At 39.0% G+C, this 22,233-nt stretch overlaps 3 protein-coding genes across 18 annotated transcripts in view; 1 reads left to right on the forward strand and 2 right to left on the reverse strand.

Annotated features, from left to right (window-relative positions):
- LOC126354864 (ras GTPase-activating protein-binding protein 1) overlaps window positions 1–961 on the reverse strand; it is a 134,878-nt gene extending 133,917 nt beyond the window's left edge. The window contains exons 1-2 of one of the 6 annotated variants that reach the window (XM_050004867.1): window positions 825–961; window positions 135–331 (exon numbers count right to left, since the gene is read on the reverse strand). In XM_050004867.1, coding sequence (XP_049860824.1) covers window positions 135–232 — 98 coding nt within the window. In that variant the 5' untranslated portion in view covers window positions 233–331; window positions 825–961. Of the gene's footprint in view, window positions 1–134; window positions 332–428 lie in introns of all 6 variants that reach the window. The other 5 variants (XM_050004877.1, XM_050004895.1, XM_050004885.1 and 2 more) reach the window with 5 other exon arrangements.
- A 432-nt stretch (window positions 962–1,393) lies between these two features.
- On the reverse strand, window positions 1,394–8,230 carry LOC126354880 (RNA-binding protein squid). Of its 10 annotated transcripts, none has more exons than XM_050004929.1 (11): window positions 7,667–7,930; window positions 5,619–5,659; window positions 5,419–5,546; window positions 5,109–5,255; window positions 4,904–5,035; window positions 4,389–4,482; window positions 4,096–4,170; window positions 3,926–4,021; window positions 3,605–3,673; window positions 1,939–2,053; window positions 1,394–1,737 (listed from the first exon to the last, which is right to left on the reverse strand). In XM_050004929.1, the coding sequence occupies exons 1-10, from the start codon at window positions 7,864–7,866 to the stop codon at window positions 1,977–1,979; spliced, it is 1,059 nt and encodes a 352-aa protein (XP_049860886.1). In that variant the 5' UTR covers window positions 7,867–7,930; the 3' UTR covers window positions 1,394–1,737; window positions 1,939–1,976. The 10 variants fall into 10 exon arrangements, with proteins under 10 accessions (XP_049860886.1, XP_049860878.1, XP_049860905.1 ...); XM_050004921.1 differs by having other exon boundaries at window positions 4,368–4,482; XM_050004948.1 differs by lacking the exon at window positions 3,605–3,673.
- A 791-nt stretch (window positions 8,231–9,021) lies between these two features.
- The window catches only part of LOC126354919 (uncharacterized), a 514,129-nt gene continuing 500,917 nt past the window's right edge, over window positions 9,022–22,233 (forward strand). The window contains exons 1-3 of one of the 2 annotated variants that reach the window (XM_050005014.1): window positions 9,022–9,218; window positions 13,811–13,934; window positions 21,030–21,164. In XM_050005014.1, coding sequence (XP_049860971.1) covers window positions 9,207–9,218; window positions 13,811–13,934; window positions 21,030–21,164 — 271 coding nt within the window. In that variant the 5' untranslated portion in view covers window positions 9,022–9,206. The remainder of the gene's footprint in view (window positions 9,219–13,810; window positions 13,935–21,029; window positions 21,165–22,233) is intronic. The other variant, XM_050005024.1, reaches the window with a different exon arrangement.

The following is a 22,233-nucleotide window of genomic DNA, read 5'->3' on the forward strand; positions in this document are numbered from 1 at the left end:
CGTGGATACTGCTTACACTGACCCCAAGAAGTCTTCAATAACAACATATTCGAGAGATATCAGTGGGTTGACGATTCTTTTGCGCTAACAACCAACAGTTTAGAATGCTTTGTATTGCTGGAAAATTATCTTACCTATGAAGATGTGCTGGTGCTTTATTAAGCAATGTGTAGTACTGCCGCACGAACTCACGGCCTACGCATTGAGGACTTGGGGCGGCTTCCATGACCATTTCCCAACTGATGTCTGTGTTCACCGTGCAGTAAACAGAAAACTAAATCACGTAGACGGTTTATATGCCGCAACTTCTAATAACTCTGCAAACGGATTCCTGCGAACAAGCACAATGTAAAACATTTGAACTTCTTCGATCATTGAACATATCGCGGCTTACGAATACAGAGGATTTATAATATAATATGACATACAGGTTAACACAAACTGTAAGTCCTTCGAAGCTCGCTATAGTTCGAATTGACTGTTTCTTATGTCAAAGAATAAAACACACCCGACTGCAACAACGTAACCTATCAAACTACTTCGATGGTCAGAGACGGAACAATAGAACGCATGGGCACGGCATGGCGGTTGGCGGGTAAAGAATATATACACAGCACATCAAGGCTTCGTAAAGCGGAGCTTCAAAGAAATACTACTCTCCCTACTGAAAAGTAGCCAACAAGGCAGTGAAATGGCCGCGTTCAAATTGCTTACCTAAAGCATTGAATTGCATATACACTAACACATTTTCATGTCCAGATCAAACTTATAAACGCCTATATGACCACAATTTGATATAAATACTCAACAGCACGTATACCAACCCCTCATCAAAATTATGCTCTCTGATGCTTGTTCAGGCACAGATGCGTTCTGGCTATGCTGTATTGCAACATATGTGGTCCCTGCCCGAGCCTGTGTAGCCCCCGTATAACTAACAGCGCCATCTGCACGTTATCGTCCGCGTGACCTTCAAACCATTTCCAAATATATAATTTAGTTTACTTGATTATGCAGGCCGTATGAGAAGCATACGACCTTTTCCTTGTACTACTTTCATTTCTCAGTTTAAAAGGCCGTATAATAAGCTTACTTAGTACTAATTTTTTATTTATGACCACATGCTTCAATTACCTTCAAAGTAGCGTTTCATTCCTTACTTTTATGGCATTGCTTCTTCAATTACCCTCATTGTAACGTTTCATTTCATATTTTTATATCAGTAATATACCCAAGTGCTTCAGTACAAATCTTCCTTTCCATTTTCAATTTTTTAGACAGCCTTTAAGCAATTTTCTATTTTCTTTCATCACTTTGGAATTTTTTCTAAGTTGACTATTTAATTTCAGATTGAAGGGAAGGATAGGACTTAGGATTAGCAACTAAAAAATGGTTAACTTTTGTACATAAATTTTCTTTATTCAGACAGTTGCTGTCCATACTCAAAAAGAATTAGACCCATCGAATGACAGGTAACATAAAAAATCTTCCACATAATGAATTAAAACTTGTCCAATTCTAAATGGTGACAACACTGACAATACAAGGGCTATTGTTATGAAATGTTTCGTACAAAGTTCAAATTAAATACATTAACACATCTGGTGTTCTTTTATTAAAAAACTGCACTTATACACACAAGTCCATTCACTTTCACACATGCTTTCACTGCACTGCTGCAGAGCTTCTCATGGAATGATGTAAAATGAAGATGAGACCACATACAGGACTAATCTGCTGCTGAAAAAAACAAAAAGAAATTGTTAGTACTGAGTATTACAATACAGGCAGTGGTTTAAATGTTATAATTCAGAAAATTCCTAAGTATGATAAAACTAATGCAGATATCACTACACAAAATTCTAGTATCTTTTCGAATCAAGGTAAAGAGGGAGCAAAATAAACTACCAAACTAAACATTACTGCACTTTTACTTACCAAGACATACACAAGACACACAAGTGTGAGCGAGCGATTTAATAGGGCTGGTGTCTCTGTGTCTGGCGGCTCCCACCCCTCTGCTTCCCACCACTGTAACCACCACCTGTACTGCCTGCAACAATCAAACCCCAAACCTGTTACTTACCCTCCCATATAACCCTGCAATTGAGCTGCACATCAAATCTACACTACAAACAATATTCCCAAAATTTAGAATAGCACACTCAATTGCAAGTTATTGCTCTTAAAATCATACTAAAATGATAAATGTAAAATACTTATTTCAGATAAAGCAGTAATGTAAACTTGAAGTGGTGCAGGTCACTTGAAGTGTCCATCAGAAACTAAAATATCTAGCATACTGTACAGGAAAACTAAGCCTACATCTGAAAGCAAGCATAACAGGCATTCTAATTTTACTAGCAGAAGTGGGGTGAGTTGCCAGAAGCCACAATAGGCTTTTGCTGACACCAATTTTTTTGGTAAGTTCACTTTGCATCCCCCTTACCCAGCAACCAAATTATAAAATAAGCATGAAGCTGCTGCTACCCTGACAATTAGATCCAATGCACAAACTCAAATTCTATTGTACCTACTCAAGTCTTCTCTAAGACTTCACCAAAAGTAGGTAAAATTTTTCAGGGTCAAGGTAAAACTCCAGCAGCAGCACACTCATGTTAGTTCAAATCTACAAGCAACTTAGGCACATGCTTTGACATTTAAGACATGCACATGAGGCTTGTGCAACTACTAAGCAACTTACCTAACCACTTCACAATTTATTAAGGGTTTCATACTGACAATACAACAGCTTTCACTCTCACCAATTGTGCACCACATTCCACACTCAAAGAATAGTATAATGCGAAAATTTAAAATGAAATGTGAAGGGTTGAATATGTATAGAAGAAACCAACACACTTAACCAAGCATCCCAACAAGGATGACTAATACATGTTATTTATTCCAAACACTCACTGATACATACCCAATCTGTTTATTAAACAGCAAATATTAATAACAATAGCTGAACACCATAACATGTAGGCACTACGTGCAGTCATTAAATCAAAACAGTCCACAACACTAAAAAATCAAAATTTGCAATCTGAGCAATGTATAAGGCTTCTTAGATTGTCAAGTTCGGAGTTTTGACTTCAGTCATCTTTTGTCCAACTTACGTAACATAGCACAGTATCATCTTCCATATATTTGTATTGGACCCAAGTTTAATATTTGACAGCACTCCTTAACAACACACTGAAGAAACTATCCAGATTTCTAAACAGTTCACATGCCATATTATGTCCAGCAGTAATCTACTGGCCTATCATAACAGCTGTTAAGTATTGATACATTTTGAAGCATAAATCCCAAAGGCACTTATACCAAACCCTTTCCAATAAGATTTAGAACTGTTCCTAATGTGAGTAGTAACGTACCCACAGGAGTTCTAACAGCTAACTATTAACAGCAATCTGATCCTGCAACTACTTGCATATACAATCTACAAATACCAAGCATAAAAAGCAAATTTCTTGCACAATCCACAACTTTTACGTTGCAAGCTACTGTTAAAACAGTATTAATGCATGAACATTTTACACAAGGTGTGATCGAGGGAGGATTTACTCAAATCAAATCAGTTGTCAATTCTGAATACCTTTCCCACGTCCACCACCTCTTCCACCACTGTATCCGCCATCATAACTATTTCCATATCCTCCGTAGTCTGGAGTGGAAAGAATCACATTAACGACATCTAAGAATTAGACCTTTAAAAATGTCTAGACAAGAAACATTACCGACTGACTTTCCCAAAAGCAAGATGTATTAATTATTGCAAGATTTATGCCACAGCCGTAATCCACAACATGCACCCATACTATGTTTAATGTTTGAAAGTAACTCCAACAGAACTTAATTCCCAAAAGAGCAACAAGCAATATATAACAAGCAGACAAATTTCTGGTAAGAAAGTTACCATAGTTTCCATAGCCAGAATAAGGTGTGTAATCATATCCTCCATATCCACCATAATTTCCGTATCCACTTCCATAATAATCATACCCGCCATATCCTGCAAAAGAGGAGTATCAAGTAAAATACAGTCACACCTCTGGCTGTTCTGGTTAGAACACTATTTGTACCTACCTCCATAGCCTCCTTGGTCATATCCACCGTAACCTCCATAACCTCCCTGGTTACCCCAGCCTTGACTACCATAACCTGGGAAATAAATAGATTTAATTGAAGTCATCAGCAAATACTGCAAATTCAAAAGAAGCATAAAACAAGGTAAAGGGGAACATCTAGCTACAAGAAAAATGGAGTCATCAGCAAGTAAGTAAATCATGGAACTCATCGGTGTCCTAAGGTATATCATCACAACTCCAAAAATTTGAGAAACCACATGTTCCCCTTACCTCCAACCTGAGCTCCCCTACCTCCTCTGCCTCTTCCACGGCCACCTCTTCCGCCTCTACCGCCACGGACTCCACCCATGCCATCTGGTTTTGGCGTTGCTTTTTTAACATCCACCTAAAAAATTACAAGAGTGAAGTACATTATCTCAGGTTTCTAGCACAAATTTATTCAAGGGTAATTTTCCCCACCCTGTCTTAGTAATCAGTCAAACCACAATGAGCAGACTTCAGGCATTCACTATTTCCCAGTGTGTATTACATTCTTAAGTATACAGTACAGAACAATTCCCTATACTTTTCAACACAAACTATTGAGTGGCAAATATATACAAAGCTAACTCACCTCAGTACTCAAGGCTTTGAGCACATGTGAGACATTTATGTTCTTTAATTACTAGTAGTTCTGAAGTAAAAGAGTAATGCACACTTTAAAAAGCCAAAATCAATCTAACCTATAACAGCCTTAGTGGTAAATGGAAGAGACAAAAATGCCCTACATTATGCATCTTAAGTTACATGAAATAATGACTACATACCTCTTTCCCATTTATGCTCTGCTTAGGAGATTTTAACAATTCTTGTACAACTTGTTCAGATTCAAAAGTGATAAAGCAGAAACCTTTTCGCTGGTTCTTTGTCTTGTCAAATGGCATCTCTACCTCTACTATCTGGAAAGTAAACGTTGTTTAGAATACTGCAAACAAATACAGTAAAATATTAAACATGGAAACAATAGCTTACTGTTCCATATTGTGCAAAGTAGTTCTTTATGTCATCATCTGACAGCTCTGGAACCAGGCCACCAACAAAAATCTTCCCATGCCTGGCCTTTGCTTTTTTTGGGTCAACTTTCTTGTTATTTATTATGTGGTCCCCTGCACTCAATACCTGCAATGAGAAACAACTTTTCAGGTATGTACAAAATTTGATACATAAAACATAGAATAAACAAACATCAGAGGCCAAAGTGACATCACATAAGTCAGTAGCAGAACTGACAATAGTTATCATCATTCACTGGAACAGAATAGTATACAGTTTACATTCATACCTTGTCAATTGATTCTGCCTGTGAGAAAACAATGAAGGCAAACCCTCTTGACCTACCAGTGCTTGGGTCAGTCTTTACATTAATACTCTCAATCTCACCATATGTTTGGAAGTGTTCCCTAAGTTCCTCTGTAAACAAAAAGATAGTTTAGTGAAAATCCAAAGCAATTACACATAATACTGGTTTGGTCATGTACTTACTGTCAGTTGTTTCCCAACTGAGGCCACCAACAAACAATTTCCTGAAAAGAGAAAAAAATCAGTATTATGAATTATCAAACAAAAGCATTGTAAGGCATGGCATTTACTCTCAAAGGAAAATCTTCGCCATGAACATTAAGTTGTACTTTACTGTGCACCCATTCAACTGCAGCAAACTGAACTGAACTGTAACTAAGTTCGTATGGCATCTGAAAATATTGATAAAATGTCTGTAACAACTTATAATGAAGGCTTGGGTGGCATGGCCGCAAATGCAACAGGTTAACATGAACAATTAAGTGAACTTGCAAATAGTACAGAAAAGATGAGAATGGTCATGTACTTTAATGTGGCCAATCAAACAAAAGCAAACAGCGTTAAGTTTGACCAGTATGGAAATCTGCACTTTACTAGTGACCACAAGAAAGTAACCCAGGAATAAATACCATGGGTCAGCAGGCTGCAGGCAGCAAACTTGCGTCTCGCCTTATGAGCGTGTGTGACCTGGAGGAAAGGAAGGCAGGTTAGTTCACAGAAATCTTCATACATCACGTTAATATCTAACCTGTCTGATCAAGACTATAGTGAACGAACTACTCCATTGCTGGGAATCCAAATTTCTCAAGAGTCAGGAATCTGTAAGCAGTCTTCTGATCTAACTGTAAAACTAATTACAACATTTGAGCAAGATTTAATTCTCTTGAGAAGCCAACAATTAAGTTACTAGTTTTTCAAAAGCTAGAATCAAAATTAAATCTGAAAAAAAGTAAAATCTGGTTTGATAAATCCATAAGCACAACAGTTAGCACTAATTTACTCAATTACCAGTTCCAGTATAATTGCAGTACATAAGCATCAAAACTTTGAAAGGTAAAAAATTGTGGAATGTTTATTGATGTGCAATGTTTACATATTTCAGGCTTTACAGTCCAAGACCCATGATAATGCAATGAGTTCAATTTGCAATCTCAACAAGCTGAAAATGTTTTTCCACACGAAAGATTTGAAGACCTAAGCAGAGAAACTGTGCTTAATGCAGAATAGCGAAGTCTGCAACCGACATATATAGCATAGGGGTACAAACAACAAAGGATTCCAATCTTAACAGGCATCCAATTATCCATTACTAAGCTCACAGTAGAAAATTTACCGTGAGAAGCACGTTTGAAACATGCCAAGAAATTGCGAACTTTTACCAGGTACTCTTACAGCTCGTCATGATACCTAAAAAATTGAAGTTTTACACTTAATTCACCTCGAAATAGTGAAACACTGACCATCACGAAAAAGCTGAAAAATAATCAAGCAATACAAGAGCAATTAGTTTTTTTACAAATGACCTCAACTATACACACACTTAAAATTTAAACTACCATGGATCTTGGAATGAAAGCACGAAATGTAACTGCACAAGTCCTTTATGAGAAATATGAACAACTTAACGGACACGTGCGCCACTTTACAATTGCAAAACATGCTGGAACTCGTATCTTAATTTTTTGCAGTCGCTGAAATTCATATCTATACATATTTACATAATGAAAAGTTACAAACTAATATCCACCCCACATGCATCCTCAAAAGCACCCATGCCGCACCCTCTCCGAATGTAAATTACCAGCTATTTAGAACCATTTCAGTCATGCTCACAAATGCGTGACAGGAAAACATCCCCGCAAACTCAATTTCCTAGTTCAGCAGCCTAAGGAGTGAAAAAACAAAACTTCCAAATGTGCGCGCCAGCTACAACATGGCGCCTCCTTATCCGCAACCGCCATTACAGTTATTCAGCAACGGTAATGAAGCACGCGAGGCCGTCCTGTTCCACTTTTAGTACTAACGAAATAGTAATTACTCTCAAATTCAATTTCATTACACACTGACCTCTTAATTCAATATTTGCCCATCCCCTTCCCGTTGGAACAATAAAACCAAAGTTCAAACCGGAAAATTTCTTACGGCGACAAAAAAAAAAAAAAAGAAAAAAAGAAAAAATCACCTGAAAATTACGAAGAAAAGTTAAAAAGATTTAATTGTCATTGAATTACCTGTCATCGTCTCTTCCTGGTGCTTCCGCGCTACCGCTGTCTGCTGGCGCATCACCACCACCTCCGCCAGCCTCATTTGTTCCTTCGCCTTCACCATTAACTTGTTGCTGTTGCTGCTGTTCGTCAGACTGGAATTTCTGTTCACCACCGTCCTGCTGATACTCTCCATTTCCCATCTCATACTCCTGATTTTCAGCCATCTCTAATCTCTGATTCTCTCACACGTCTTCACTCTACGACCGCTGGAGTTGAAGAGACAAGCAGGAAGGAAAGCGTCGTAGGTCTAGTTATAATGTAGACTCGCCCAAGGCTTGCGTTGCGGTCACGTGTCTACGGCTATGGCTGTCCAGCGAACCTTACCGAGCTGCCGTGTTCTGTTAGGAAGGGTGAAAGTAGGTAACGATTTGCAGGAAAACTGGACCTTAAGGAATATTCCCGCTTACGAATATCTGAAAAATTAGTTTATCTTTCATTTAGAAAATAGCTAATATTTTTGAAGAGACGACATTGTGTGTGGTTACGGCAAAAAAATGTGAATTCTACCGCAAATACAACTATTGTACTATCGAAGATCTTTGACAAATATATTTTAAAGGCTAGGACCACGGTCAAACTTTTGTAGATATCGTTGAAATACCGGAGTATAGCGTAAAATAAAATTACTTTTATAAAAAATAAAAAAGTTGTTTTACAGTGTAATACGACCGTAAGAGGCATCTCATCACTAGAGTATTATCAATAAAAGTTAGGAGTTTAGACTTACGATTTAGCTGTTTAAATCATTACCGTATTCTAATGAACGGGTTTCATCTGAATAAAATCTTTCGATTATAATAAGTGCACAGTTTACAGGTCGTATAATTAAATTGGGAATCTGAAACAAATTCACAGCATAGTACATAACATAGGCCTTCTCACAATTCGTAAATTAGATGTGGCACCGCATCGTTAAGTTTCAGCGGACATCTGGATTTATTGATACATGTGCAGGTTCCACACGGAAGAAACGAAGCTTAAAACATTATCGCGTGCCCGTTAACTAACTGGATTCACTGATAATTATGAGAAATGACAAATTGGAAAAAATGACAAATTCGGTTTTTCTTCTTTCCACTACTATAATTACTAGATGAAATGTTTTGCTGGAAAAAATTACTACTATCGAAAAGTGACTTGTTCGTCTAGGTATTTAATGTAATGCGTAGATCGTCAGCATGCGTCTTTATTTTTTCGGAGACTAAGAGTTTTTTTCTATACAATTAAGACTAGAGCTTTCACTTGATCAAATGTGAATACTGAAGATTGTGATTAACAAACAGGTCGCATTTTTGCAACAACAAACCTCCAGTTCACAGAAATTATTTTTTTAAGTCTTTTGTGTGCTTTACTTTCTCTGACTTGGTTTGTGTTTTTGTATTGTATATTGAACTGTAACAGAGTAATCTCAGATACTAATCGGAGGAAGATAAATTTTCTGATTAAGCACTGAAAATCGACGCGAGGAAATTACCGTACTGCAGTAACAGAGAAAGCAAGCATAATGTCAAGCAAGGTATGCATCTTATCATCAGTTACAATTTTTTGATAACGTAGAGCACAGTATTGTTAATCAGATTTCATCACCCACGTAATATATTTTAGAATCAGTTCAAACCCTGAACGTCGTCGGAACACTAATAACTGAGTAATAATTACGATACGCATTTGGTTGGAAACAGATTCTGGTTCGGAGCGAACACCAACAATCATCTATGTACATGTGCACAATAAATTAGCAACGGCTTCTTCAATTGGGTAAACAGAACAGAAAGTCGCCATTCCTAAAGTTAAAAAAAATAAAGGTACCGTATTTTATCAGAGCAGGTAACATCCATTATAGTATGATTTTACGAAAGACATTCGTTATTTGAACCTTCGCCCACAATATCTTGGAAGAGTCGACATGATAAGGAACGACCGGTCTTAATATCGTTGATGCATGTAACGTGATATGGCTCACAACCGAACAGAAGAGAAAGCCCGCAATGCAACATATTATTGTGAAGCCTGGGAGGTCAGATAATCTATGCTGCGGTTTGAGAAAACGCACTACCAGTGTCTTTACCGTCCTACCCCAAAGCTAACGTTTATTTCACAGTCTAAAACAGTAACGGTTGTTCTTGTGGTCTTCTGTCCTGAGACTGGTTTGATGCAGCTCTCCATGTTACTCTATCCTGTGTAAGCCTCTTCATCTCCCAGTACCTACTACAACCTACATCCTTCTGAATCTGCTTAGTGTATTCATCTCTTGGTCTTCCTCTACGATTTTTACCCTCCACGCTGCCCTCCAATACTAAATTGATGATCCCATGATGCCTCAGAACCTGTCCTACCAACCGATCCCTTCTTCTAGTCAAGTTGTGCCACAAACTTCTCTTCTCCTCAATCCTATTCAATACTTCCTCGACAGTCTATAACCGTAACGGTAACATCTCGAATTCAAAAAGAACACAGGAAGTGGGTGCAAGCGCTGACAGAATAGTGATAGTATGTGGAGTAATCAGTGTAGATGTAGTCATTTCGAATATTTGTGCTAAGAGATTATACACTACCAGTAATTTGTTTACGAGAGCAGCAAAGACAGTGACTTACACTCTTTTTACACCATTCCACGTTGCAAAAGGAGTCAACCATATGATACAGATATACAAAGTACTTTGAGGAAAAATCCTTACAGTTATTTCGCAAACAAAATTACTTTAAAAACTAGTTATTTCAGAAGGTCCCGGTGAACTGATTTCATTGCTTGACTGAAAAAGATAACAAGAATTAAAGACATTTAAAATTAAGCAGCAGAATCGAAAAACACGAATAAAATAAATTGCAAGGTCGTTACTTTCATGAATTTGTATCAGGAAGCTGATTAAAAAAAGGTGTACTTATAAAACATCCGCTGTACTTAATGAAAAAAGTTGTCCGCTTTGAGTAATACTTCATAAAGTAATCAACGGCTTGAAATACCGATGGAGGTCACTTGCGAGGAAAACGCTCATGTTTTGTACGGGTTTCGTTACACTCACAGAATTTTATGGGCTGATACGATGGATAATACTCCCGAGCAGAGCATGTAACCGGGCTAATCACACATATGTATAAAATAAAACCACTTCTTCCCCTTTTTTTTGTACAATCAGTCATCCATCTCTTTTTATTCGGTCCTTCATTCGTTATTGCACTGCTCCAGATTCTTAATATCTAAATACTGATGGCAACCAGTACCTTCAGTAATGAGTATTAGCTCTGTATTGTTCTTACGCTCCATTGTGCGCAAGTTACCTAGTTAATTAAGTCGGATACCGTCATATGGATCTCATTTTCCTCTACTAACGTCTTGACAACTATATGTAAGACGAGCAGTAGAAACATGTATAATTTCCTGCCACAGAAGGATGTTTAAATGTTACACAGAGAGAGAAAAAAACAGAATGAAGATATATAAGTAACTGAAGTTATTCCATAAACGTCTTAGCTCGCTGCAGAATTTCAGAACCATCTAGAGACAAATCAGCTAACTGCGAAGATATTAAAACTTAAAACATATTTATACGTCTCTAGTGGCTGAACGTTAGTATGCGAACTAATTAATTTTATCTATATGCGAAGCGGGAAGCTAAGCCAGAAACGGCAAAGCGACTCAACATAATGCTTCGACGAGAGCGCCCTTTTGCTTCGCTCGCGTAGACTGTATGATATGCACAGATTTTTGTTGTTTTTCTTCAGTCGAATTTTTAAGTTGTTCACAAACTGCAGAATCTACTTTTTTCACCCTAATTAAGGCCATAGAAGCAATTTTTGTTAATCATACCATTTACGTTCTTATGGTGTTATTTCGATAGAAACCTTCATTCCTAATACATTTTTCTTTATATCTACCCGAGAAGTAGTTTCAAAAATATTTTAGTAATTCTTTAAGAATGATATATTTTCAAAACAACTTTCACACCTCTATTTAACCCCTATAGGAGTTAAATTTTCAAAAATGCTGAAACGCGTATTTTATTGCCTCCTTGCAGGAAGATTAACATGTCGGTTAGCACTCCCGTGCACAATGTATATGCAATATATGAAATCCAGTATACCAATAAATGCAATCAAATTTGATTCAGTACTACAGTATACATAATAAGGTATCAACGATTCAGGTGGTAGAGGGTGGAACTCGGCATAAAGGTAAGTGGGCTCTGTGCGATATTAGTGTGTGCGTATATGCCTTTACTGCACATAGAAAACAGGCTCAATTACTGACAATGCTTGTAGTGTACATAAACCACGATTGCGACAGTGCCAAGCGGAAAGCAGTTATCACATGATTACAAAGAAAAAATCAGTCCGTACACGGAAACGAGGCTGTCTAATCATAAAATTTTCAAGGAGGTAAACTGTTCGAGTACAGAGATTGACAATTTCGTTAGATTGGCTCATGGGCAAAGCGCAAAACATGGGAAAAGTAGAAAATAATCTGGGCTACTTTTGCCCAAAGCAAGGAATACAAACCGTTATTCTTCTCATCTTGTTGCTGATTTAAGATTGCCAGTAACTTCCAGACGCGTACGAAAAATTTTATCACATGGCAGACGTCTTGCGTTCAAGAAACGACTGCAGGAACCTGCTCTAACACCCAAACATAAACAGGTTAGATTGGAGTTTGCTGAATAACATATGTCATGGGCTTCAGAATGGGATAAAGTGATATTCAGTGATGAAAAGAAGTTTAGATGGGCAAGGTGGATTTCAATATTGTTGGTGTGATCCGAGAACAGAGCAGCAGATAAGAATGAGCAGAAATTTTGTTGTTGGAAGTGTTATGATTTGGGCAAACTTCTGTGCAAAAGATAAATAACGCACACCTCATGCACACGGTACCACCAACTCCGACAGCTCGGGCCAGAATACCGAGATGCCGGAGTTGGCGGTCACGTGTGCATGAGGTCTACTTGCTGGTGTGAGTGAATGCTGTGTTTCTCTTTTTCTGACGAAGGCTGAGGCTGAAAGCTCGTGTGTAAGTGTCTTGTAATTGTGCCTGTCTGCAACTTAGTGTGTTATCATTACGGCAAGTAGACATCTTTCTTTTCCTACATTGCTGATATTCCTATTTGAAGTTTCCACTGTTTGATGTAAATTGAGATGCTAGAGACAGAATTGATTAGAATGTATAAAGATCTTGGAAAGGAAAATTTAATATTTCAACAAGATAATGCATGTGTGTATATTTCTGCTACAACCAAAAAGTGGTTAAAGGATAAGGATATTGTTATCTTGCCCGGATTTGGAGCCCATGGAAAACCTTTTGGGAATACTTGCAAGCCGTGTTTATCGCAATGGAGGGCAATTTAGGCTGCATATGAACAGAAAACACCAACACGAAAAGAGCGGGCGACAATTTCAGTGCAAGAGCTACAAACCCTTACAAAGTCAATATCGAAGAGAATTTTTGAGGTAGTTAGGAAGAACAGACGTTGGACAAAGTATTATCAATGCAACAACACAACACAACAGTGAGTGCCTTTAAATCAGTTTCCACCCAGAAAATGCAAACGCCTTCTTTTATTATTCTCGTTATGAAAGAACCCATGTAATTCCGTCATGATATTTTTATGGCTTGTATCTATCTATTACTTTCGTGGAACGCTGCCTTTGATTTCCTCAACTGTATTTCACCCTCTTAAAGGTGGAATTTCAAAAATCCCTTCATAAACGTCAACAGCATAAGATAAACACTCTCTCCTAATTTCAAGCACTCTGGGCTGTCAGTCAGGACATTGCCTTTTATATATATTCTTCGATAAATGTGAGACTGTCCCCGCTATTAGCATACCCATAATGCTACTCGAACTCCATCTTTTATCGTGCCTCCCCCCTCAATGTTGCTCGGGCTAAAGTAATTTTTATTGTATGTTATGTTATGTAAATTACCATATTTCGACAAATATTCCTTATAGAAAATATTAATTTGCAAAACATGACGTTCATGAAGGCAGGGAGCTTTCACCAGGCTAATGCTAACTGAAGTACGCTGAATGTTTTATTCATGAATTATATTCATATCCATATCGTTTGTATTTATATTTACAATGGTGAATTTGATTTAATCTCTTCTTTGCATAGGAGGAGATTCATCCAGACATCTGGCGAACGTGCAATAAGATCCGTGCTGCCGTAGCCCAAAAAAACGTCAGCCTGTGGGATATTCTCAGTCCCCTCGACCCGCAGAAGGACTCTTTGGTTTCCGGTCAGTAGTAAAATTCATTGCTATATAACTATTTATATTTGTTTCAGTTTTTGGGGAGAAAATCATTTCCATGTGGACATGTCCTTCATTGTTATAATGTTGACCATCCTTCAGGAACAGAAATAGATCCAGACTGTGTACCAACTGAGATTCGAATCCAGACACCTGCTTTCGTGGGATTCCCCTTCTCTGTGCAGGTACGCCTCACGAGCGAATTAAAAGCAACAACATGCAGTTCGCCATCCACAATGGAGATAGTGTATAAACTCTTATTACTTAATTGCACAAAAAGTCCGAATACCATGATACACTTTCTCTCCTTCTAGAAAGGATGTGACAGAGGATATTGTAGCGACAGCCCAGAGAATGTTTCTACAAAGAGTTAGATTAGTCTTGCTACATTTTCCTCGGGGATACTAGTCCTTCATGCTTTGTGGGAGAGCCTCTGTAGATTGTGGACAGTAGGAGGGACAAAAGCGAAAAGTGTGATTACCGCTTTGAGTATCGATACGTCACGTTGTTTTAGACCTGCGGCGCGTGCAACTAGTAAATAGTTTAGTCGCTGAATATTACCTACTCCACATTTGGGGATGCTGTTCGTGATGATTGAAATGAAGCTGATAGCTAAAAAGTATCCTCCAAAAAATTTCTGCACGACTTGACGCAAATACCGGGATTGTTACTACGAAAAGGGCACGACAGTTTTCCTTCCCTATCCTTCGCCAATCCGAGCTATCCTTCGTCTGTAATTATCTCTTCATCGATTAAACGTTATATTATAATTACATCATCTCAGCGACCGCTGCGTTCCAACTGGGGTGGTATATTATGATCTCGTGGCAGCAGTAAACGGCGAGCACAATTTAACCACTATTCAGTGTGTAACTCTAATCCCGAGGACGCTATGTCACACATTCCGCACGTAAAGGAAGTAGTTAAACTCTTATGCCACCTGAACACTTTACTGTTAATCTTAAAAGTCAGAAGGTCAATGGACGTAACGTAGAGAAGGAATAAAACAGAGGAGCAAGAGTAATTGTCGTTATGGACAGTGAGCACTTCAGAGAGTAGGTTCTGTATTTCCCATTGGAGTAAAAAGTAAATCGTTGAGAGAAAGATTCAAAACAAAAAAATTTCCTTATACATAATCGATGGCAGCACACCTTACGCTGGCCGATTAAAAAAGCAGCAGCGCGCGGGGCCAGATGTCACTGTTTATTCAATGGATGGGAAGTCTCTCCGACGATGAACATGTGACACATGACAATTGCACAGGTTATTCAGTGTAAGACGTTGAGAATAATTGTGTAAGAGTCACCAGTCGATTGTTCCAGTATCACGAATCTTCTTCTCGTGAAGTCCATGCGACGCCACTTTTGCCATTCACTTTTTACTACAAAAGTCTGAATGGTATACTGTTGCCTAACTTTCTTATAATGTGGTCCTTTCATTTAGCGTTATATTTACTAATACCGTTCGACACTGGTTTTATTTGTAGCTGTTTGCTAATATATTCATTACGGAATCTGTTTAACCTAGTACAACCTTTCACGTACCGCAGTAAATCTTCTATACTACTGTATAACGACAAGTTGTTGTTAAATGCTCTTACCAAAAGCCTCGAAAATAAATTGACTGACCTATTTCAAATATTTACTCGATATTCTAATGAACATTCTGACAGACATAGGCTAATGTTTGGGCGGACACAAGCTATTCCCCAAGAAACCTTCCAGCACCGGATTGAACGTATGTCTGCGAGAGTGGAAGCTGTCATCAAAACTAAGGGTGGACCAACACCATAATGAATTCCAGCAGTACCGATGGAGAGCGCCACCAACTTGTAAGTCATTTTCAGCCAGCCAGGTGTCCGGATACTTTTGATCACATATTGTAGGTTCCATCCCTATTATATCTCTCTCCATGAAGAGGTGCGTGGAAACGACTATGAGATAGGCATAGTTAGCAAATGAAAGATTTTGATAGAGAACAAACAATGTATTTACCTTAATAGTCATAATATATATAGCAGTTCATAACATCCAGTCTTACAAATTTCAAAACTCCGCCATCTCCCTCCCCACGTCCACCACTGCTGGCGGCTCACCTCCAACTGCGCAACGCTACGCGCTGTTAACATCCAGCCGCCCAACACTACAATGGCGAGTATTACAACAATGCCAACCAGCCACTGACTGCACAAAGCACAGCCAGTGATTTTTCATACAGAGCGCTATGTGGCGTTACCAATAAAAAAAATCTAAACAACCTACTTACAGAAGGAATTTTCCAAAATATGACACCTCATAAAAGACTCGCACTAGAATCCTGCAACAAACACCACTGACATTGCAATTTAGCTTATGTTTAGTTCGTTAATATCAATAGGCATTGTTCCACTTAAAAAGTGTATGTTTGCATAAAAATACACTTTCCAAGTATTACTACAGTCTGTTGATTAGCTAACAATACGAGGACGTGACTACTAATACATTCTGTGAAAACCACACATCAGTAGCACCTTCCACTTCCGCAATATTTGAAGTGAAAGTTTTAGGTGCTTCACCCTGTATATTCTTTCCCATTACGTACATATATTCTTTAAACAAAAATTGTATCCAGAGCAGTGAACTGCTTTTTTTTCCTGCTCGCGATCGGTTTTCACAGAAAACAGGAAAGCTGTGCTTATCGTTTATCGGATTTTGATTAGTGTATTACTATGGAATCTGAATTCGCCATGACACTAAAAAAGGCTCAGGGTCCGAGAGAGGATAAAACCAGAGACACGCCGGCCGCAGTTGCCGTGCGGTTCTGGGCGCTACAGTCTGGAGCCGAGCGACCGCTACGGTCGCAGGTTCGAATCCTGCCTCGGGCATGGATGTGTGTGATGTCCTTAGGTTAGTTGGGTTTAAGTAGTTCTAAGTTTTAGGGGACTGATGGCCTCAGAAGTTAAGTCGCATAGTGCTCAGAGCCATTTGAACCATTTTTGAGCAGAGACAGACAGGGGGAGGGTTCTGGACTCGCTTGTGCCTTTGTATCTGTGAATAAATTGTCAAGTTTTCTTGCACTCATACTTTTTTGTTACTTATAAAACAAGTTTTTGGAAACAAAGGAGTTTGGTTGAGAAATCAGCGACCTATAAAAAAATATGCACCGACTTCGGAAAGTATATTACACATGTCATCTCACGCTAAGACCGTTGAGCAACAAGAGTGCTGCAGTGCCAGAATAGGATACATGTTCCAGGTTTGCTGCAGAGACAGTTCTGCTGCGGTGTGGATAATAAGTGCATCACAGCGTAGAAATGAAATGGCGCGGCAACTTGAAAAGTACTCCGTAGTTGAAGTAATCGTGACAATACGATCCTTGTGGACAAAATGTCTAATTTGCATTAAGATTCACCTTGAAACTCAAACGATGTACGAACCTAATGAAATGGTACCAACAATTTGGCTAGGCGGTACTAAGGCCGCACTGACGTGGCTGATGCTGACAGAGAACATCAGACTTCCACCATGCGATTTCCGTATTTTAGACAATCTGAAAGACTTTCTGGATCTGGAGGGGAAGAGATTTTCCAACAATGAGGACGTTCACACGGCACTTCTCGAATGGCTCATGACTAAGGAGTGAATTTCTATCGTCAAAGATCTGAACGATTGGGAGAACGCCCCGACCACTGTCTACTTAAACATGGTGACTATGTTGAAAAATGGTGTTATCTATCTGTGTCACTTTGAAGTGTACTGCAGCATTCAGTAAAAATTATTTGGTCTGCCATAATAGTTTGTAACTTACTGTTTGAAGCCTCCTGCAATTTTGATGGCACTTAACTGCTATTCATTTAGACGAAAGACGAAATTGGTGAACTACGTAAAGAACTTAAGTCATTCCATAAAAATATCACAAAGCTTAGTGCAGAATGTAAAGTAAATCACTGTGTAAAATCCTTACATCTGACTACCACTAATGTATAACAGAAACATGACTTCGTCATTTATAAGATACAACCAATTACCGATGTCACACAGGTTAATGAGCATGTGCTCCCCACTGATATAAGCAAGCAGCAGCCCGATCCATGTAAAACAGGACATACATTTTACCACTAAATTAACACCTAGTGCAGAAGTATATTGACATTACAAAAATAGGAATAAACAATAGATAATAACGAAGTTGATAGATGAGCAAACTATTAATAACCAAAATGAGACGAACTGAAATTTCACTTTCATTCAAAGACAATAATTACGCTTAAGTCACCTCGCTTTTTGATCGTATCATGAACGTAACGCGTTTGATGGTCGTTGGCGCATGTGGAAGTGTTGTAACACGTCTCCCCAACGCATTTTACACGTGCTCGATTGGATTTAAGTCGGAGGAACGGGCAGGCCATTCTATTCGCCGAATATCCTGTCATTTCAAGAGCTCCTACATCTGCGCTCTTCTATGCGGTTGGGCATTGTCATCCATGAACATGAAGTCAGGGCTGAATGCAACACTGAAATGTTGCTCATGATGAAGGAATGCAGTGTCACAATAACAGTGACTGGTGAGTAACCGTGTTCAGAGACACGTAGGTCACTGTGCTAATGTAAATTATAACTCCCCCAAATCATAACATCTGGACCACCAGACAAATCATGTTAGACAATGTTCTTGGAAGCATTGCGTACACTCATATGACAAAAAGTGGGAACCCATAATGCACTCAGGAATGATATGGAACACTATCCAGCGGGCCGTGGTGGCCGAGCGGTTCTAGGCGCTTCAGTCCGGAATCGCGCGACTGATGCGGTCGCAGGTTCGAATCCTGCCTCGGGAATGGATGTGTGTGATGTCTTTAGGTAAGTTAGGTTTAAGTAGTTCTAAGTTCTAGGGGACTGATGACCTAAGATGTTAAGTCCCATAGTTCTCAGAGCCATTTGAACCATTTTTGAACACTATCGTTTTGGTGACCCAGGTTTTATAAAGTTAGAAAGTATAATGATGGATGGGCGTAGTGGCCTCCGTGTGCATCTTTTCAGGAGTGCAGTCGGACTTCAATAAATTTTTATTGACGACAATGCGGAACCGCACCGCAGCATCCTCTCTTGGAACGAGAGGATATTAGCCCTTCTCGTTTCCCCAAATCCTATCGACCACTTACAGGATGCGTTGGAGAGACATATTGCAGCACATCCATACGCACCAACGACCATGCAGCAGTTGTGAACCGCGCTGGTAGAGGGCAGGAACGCTCTGCCACAGAAACTTTGTGACCTGCATGGGAGCACGTTGCACAGCACGCGTTGCCGTCCACGATGATCACACTCCCTACTAAGAATCACTTCCCTTCACCTGTAATGCCCAGCAGTGACTTCAGTATAATTATTGTCTTTGAACAAGAGTGTCATTTCCAATCGTCACATTGCGTATTTCTTTCAGATACCTTCTGTACTATACTATAGCAGTTCTTTCCATATCAAGTCCAAGTTTCATAGATCTGTGTTGACAGTGACACATTATACGAAAGTTATTTACACCATTCAGTATGTTCTAATAATTAGTACACTTATTATCATTTGTATTTCTATTATTTGCTGCTCATGTACTACGCGTATTGCAGTGACAATTCACCAAAGATTTTCGGTTAGACATAAGAGAAGGCATGAAGGTCCTCATCATATCCGACAAAAGAACTGCAAAAATATATATATATGTTGAACAGACAAATTTATAAAATCACATCTAATTGAGAAATTTCAATTACATATATTTGTCCTTCTCAAAACTGGTCACTTCCAACAGTCAACTCGTTTGAGGTTTCTAAAAGCACGTAATACTTTCACTGTAAAAGAAGACTACACCTTTTACCGATCATATACATTATATCGTACGGGTTGTAATAACTGAGAACCTCTCTCAAACACCTATTTGGAATACATGTGCACTGTGTTCATGAGTGACACTGCATATTCTATGTCGTTTATAGTTTCAAAAATGGTTCAAATGGCTCTGAACACTATGGGACTTAACATCTGAGGTCATCAGTCCTCTAGACTTAGAACTACTTAAAACTAACAAACCTAAGGACAGCACCCACATCCATGCCCGAGGCAGGATTCGAACCTGTGACCGTTGCAGCAGCGCGGTGCCGGACTGGAGCGCCTAGAACCTCTCGGCCACAGCGGCCGGCTGTTTATAGTTTCACTGCTCAGTAAACTCTCATATGAAATTTACTTTTTCATTCTAGAGAGCTGTACGTAATGTAATTATACTGGATTTCTAACTACAAAGTAACATTGTAATATGGCTTAACCAACTTACTTGTTCGCAGAAACAACTGCGCGACCGCTACGGTCGCAGGTTCGAGTCCTGCCTCGGGCATGGATGTGTGTGATGTCCTTAGGTTAGCTAGGTTTAAGTAGTTCTAAGTTCTAGGGGACTGATGACCTCATGTGTTAAATCCCATAGTGCTCGGCGCCATTTGAACAATTTTTTGAAAGATGAACTTGTGCTTGAAATAGGAACTTCCTCAGTACATTGTGTCGCAGTTTTTTTTCTGTCCTCCTTTCGTGTGTAGTATTTGATGAAGACACTTAACTGATGATCCGGAAGTCATTTAAGATTTTTAACAAGAGAACTGTGTTAGCTTTGATAGAAGAACTGTTTGTTAGTTACAGATCCTACATTCAGAGTTTACGTCTCATATTATACATAGAATAAGGCTTGAAAGAACGAGAAAACGAGTAATTTTGATGCGAATATGCAGAGAATTTTCCTAAGCGAAGCGCAAGAGTGTCAGTTTGTTTGAGAGAACACTATAGAAAACACAATAAACACTAGGACATGCGAAACATAGCTGTCATCTGCTGATGATGGCTTTCATGTAATAAACCAAACTCCTTTTTTGTAATAATGGCCAACACTACAGCGCGAAAAAGGCGTTTTGTCTATGAACGGAAATCTGACGCGAAAAATGTCCACTCCAGTAAACTTGCGTTCTGGTAGTTTCGTTAGTGATTATGTATTACGAAAGAAGCCACAGTGCCACGAAGTAATAACGCCCAATATAGACCTTGCCAACCTGCGATATATTTTTGATTGCAGAGTCGGAGTTCTGCAACGCTGTGCGCCAGGCGATTGGGCTGAGTGACCTTGAGGCTGCCCAGGTGGCGGCTCACTTCCGAACCAACGGCGGTCGCATCCTCTACCGGCAGCTCTGCTCGCTCATACATGGTCAAGGTACCCACTCAGCCGAGGATCAATTCCACATGAACACATACGACTACAATATTCACAAAAGCACTTTTAAACGCGTCCATGGCTGTAAAGGACACTGTGGAATGTAAACTCTGTGAAAATTATAGGTAAACATTGGAGTAAGTAGTCTCTTGTTTATCTGTTTATCTTTTCCATTACAACTGATATTAAAAAAGATATATCACGAGCGCATTCATGGTAGTTTCCTTTGCGTGGTGGGAAATAAATAACTATATTTACTAGAATCCACAATTGGCGAGCACGACGTGATAGTGAACACAGAAGAATAACTCCAAACATTATTTCGATTTTACTGCGGTATTTTAACTACGTTTTGTACAACAAACTCATCGTTGAACGACACCAATATGGAAATACCACGTGTGGCATGAAAATGCCACCTGTCTATCCAAAAAAATGTAAAGACATGGTTTTTGCAAGTGGAGTCCTAATTTATCACCGCAAATATTACCAACGACATGACTAGTATAATTTCGCTTTGGGATGCCTAGCAAAGTTGCTGCGCTAATTAATTACCATGTCCAAAACATCACCAGCCTCTCCATACACAGACTTAAAAACACGTCTTACCGCAGAATCTGACGATTCGGAAACACTCGAAGTTTTTAAAAAAAAATGGTATCCGAAGTGGAACTAGGGTGCAAAGAGCGATCTGCCTTTCCCCGAAAGGTGCCTGCTCTTGCCAGAACGCAAGTAACCGATGATTTTCGAAGAACTTTTTTTCGTCAACGACTACCAACCGATCATTCTATATCAGTAATTGGTTAAGATGTAAATCTCGAAGCAACGACTTTTGTGTTCGATAAAACTGTGGAGATTATGAGGCCCAGCCAGTTTCGCCCTATCTCAAGATGACAGTCTTTCCCATATCAAAAGACATCTTTCAGAACTAACGACCCAGATTCAGTAACTATGAACTGGGACACGATCGAGAAGCTGATCGAAATGACAACTGCATGCACAGTATCATTATAAATTCAAACAGAAAGCGAAGAGATGAACACTACCATGTGCAATTGTTTTTCATCAG

The sequence above is a fragment of the Schistocerca gregaria genome, chromosome 1, assembly GCF_023897955.1.
Source record: "Schistocerca gregaria isolate iqSchGreg1 chromosome 1, iqSchGreg1.2, whole genome shotgun sequence".
Classification (NCBI taxonomy): domain Eukaryota; kingdom Metazoa; phylum Arthropoda; class Insecta; order Orthoptera; family Acrididae; genus Schistocerca; species Schistocerca gregaria.

What these genes read in the sequence shown, in the direction of transcription:
- LOC126354880 (XM_050004921.1), bottom strand. Translation starts at nt 7,866, where the DNA reads ATGGCTGAAAATCAGGAGTATGAGATGGGAAATGGAGAGTATCAGCAG. An exon ending in TAGGGGAGCTCAGGTTGGAG is followed by an intron (nt 4,171 to 4,367) that starts GTAAGGGGAACA and finishes TTTATTTCCCAG; the next exon opens with GTTATGGTAGTCAAGGCTGG. An exon ending in AGGTGGTGGACGTGGGAAAG is followed by an intron (nt 2,054 to 3,604) that starts GTATTCAGAATT and finishes TGATTGTTGCAG; the next exon opens with GCAGTACAGGTGGTGGTTAC.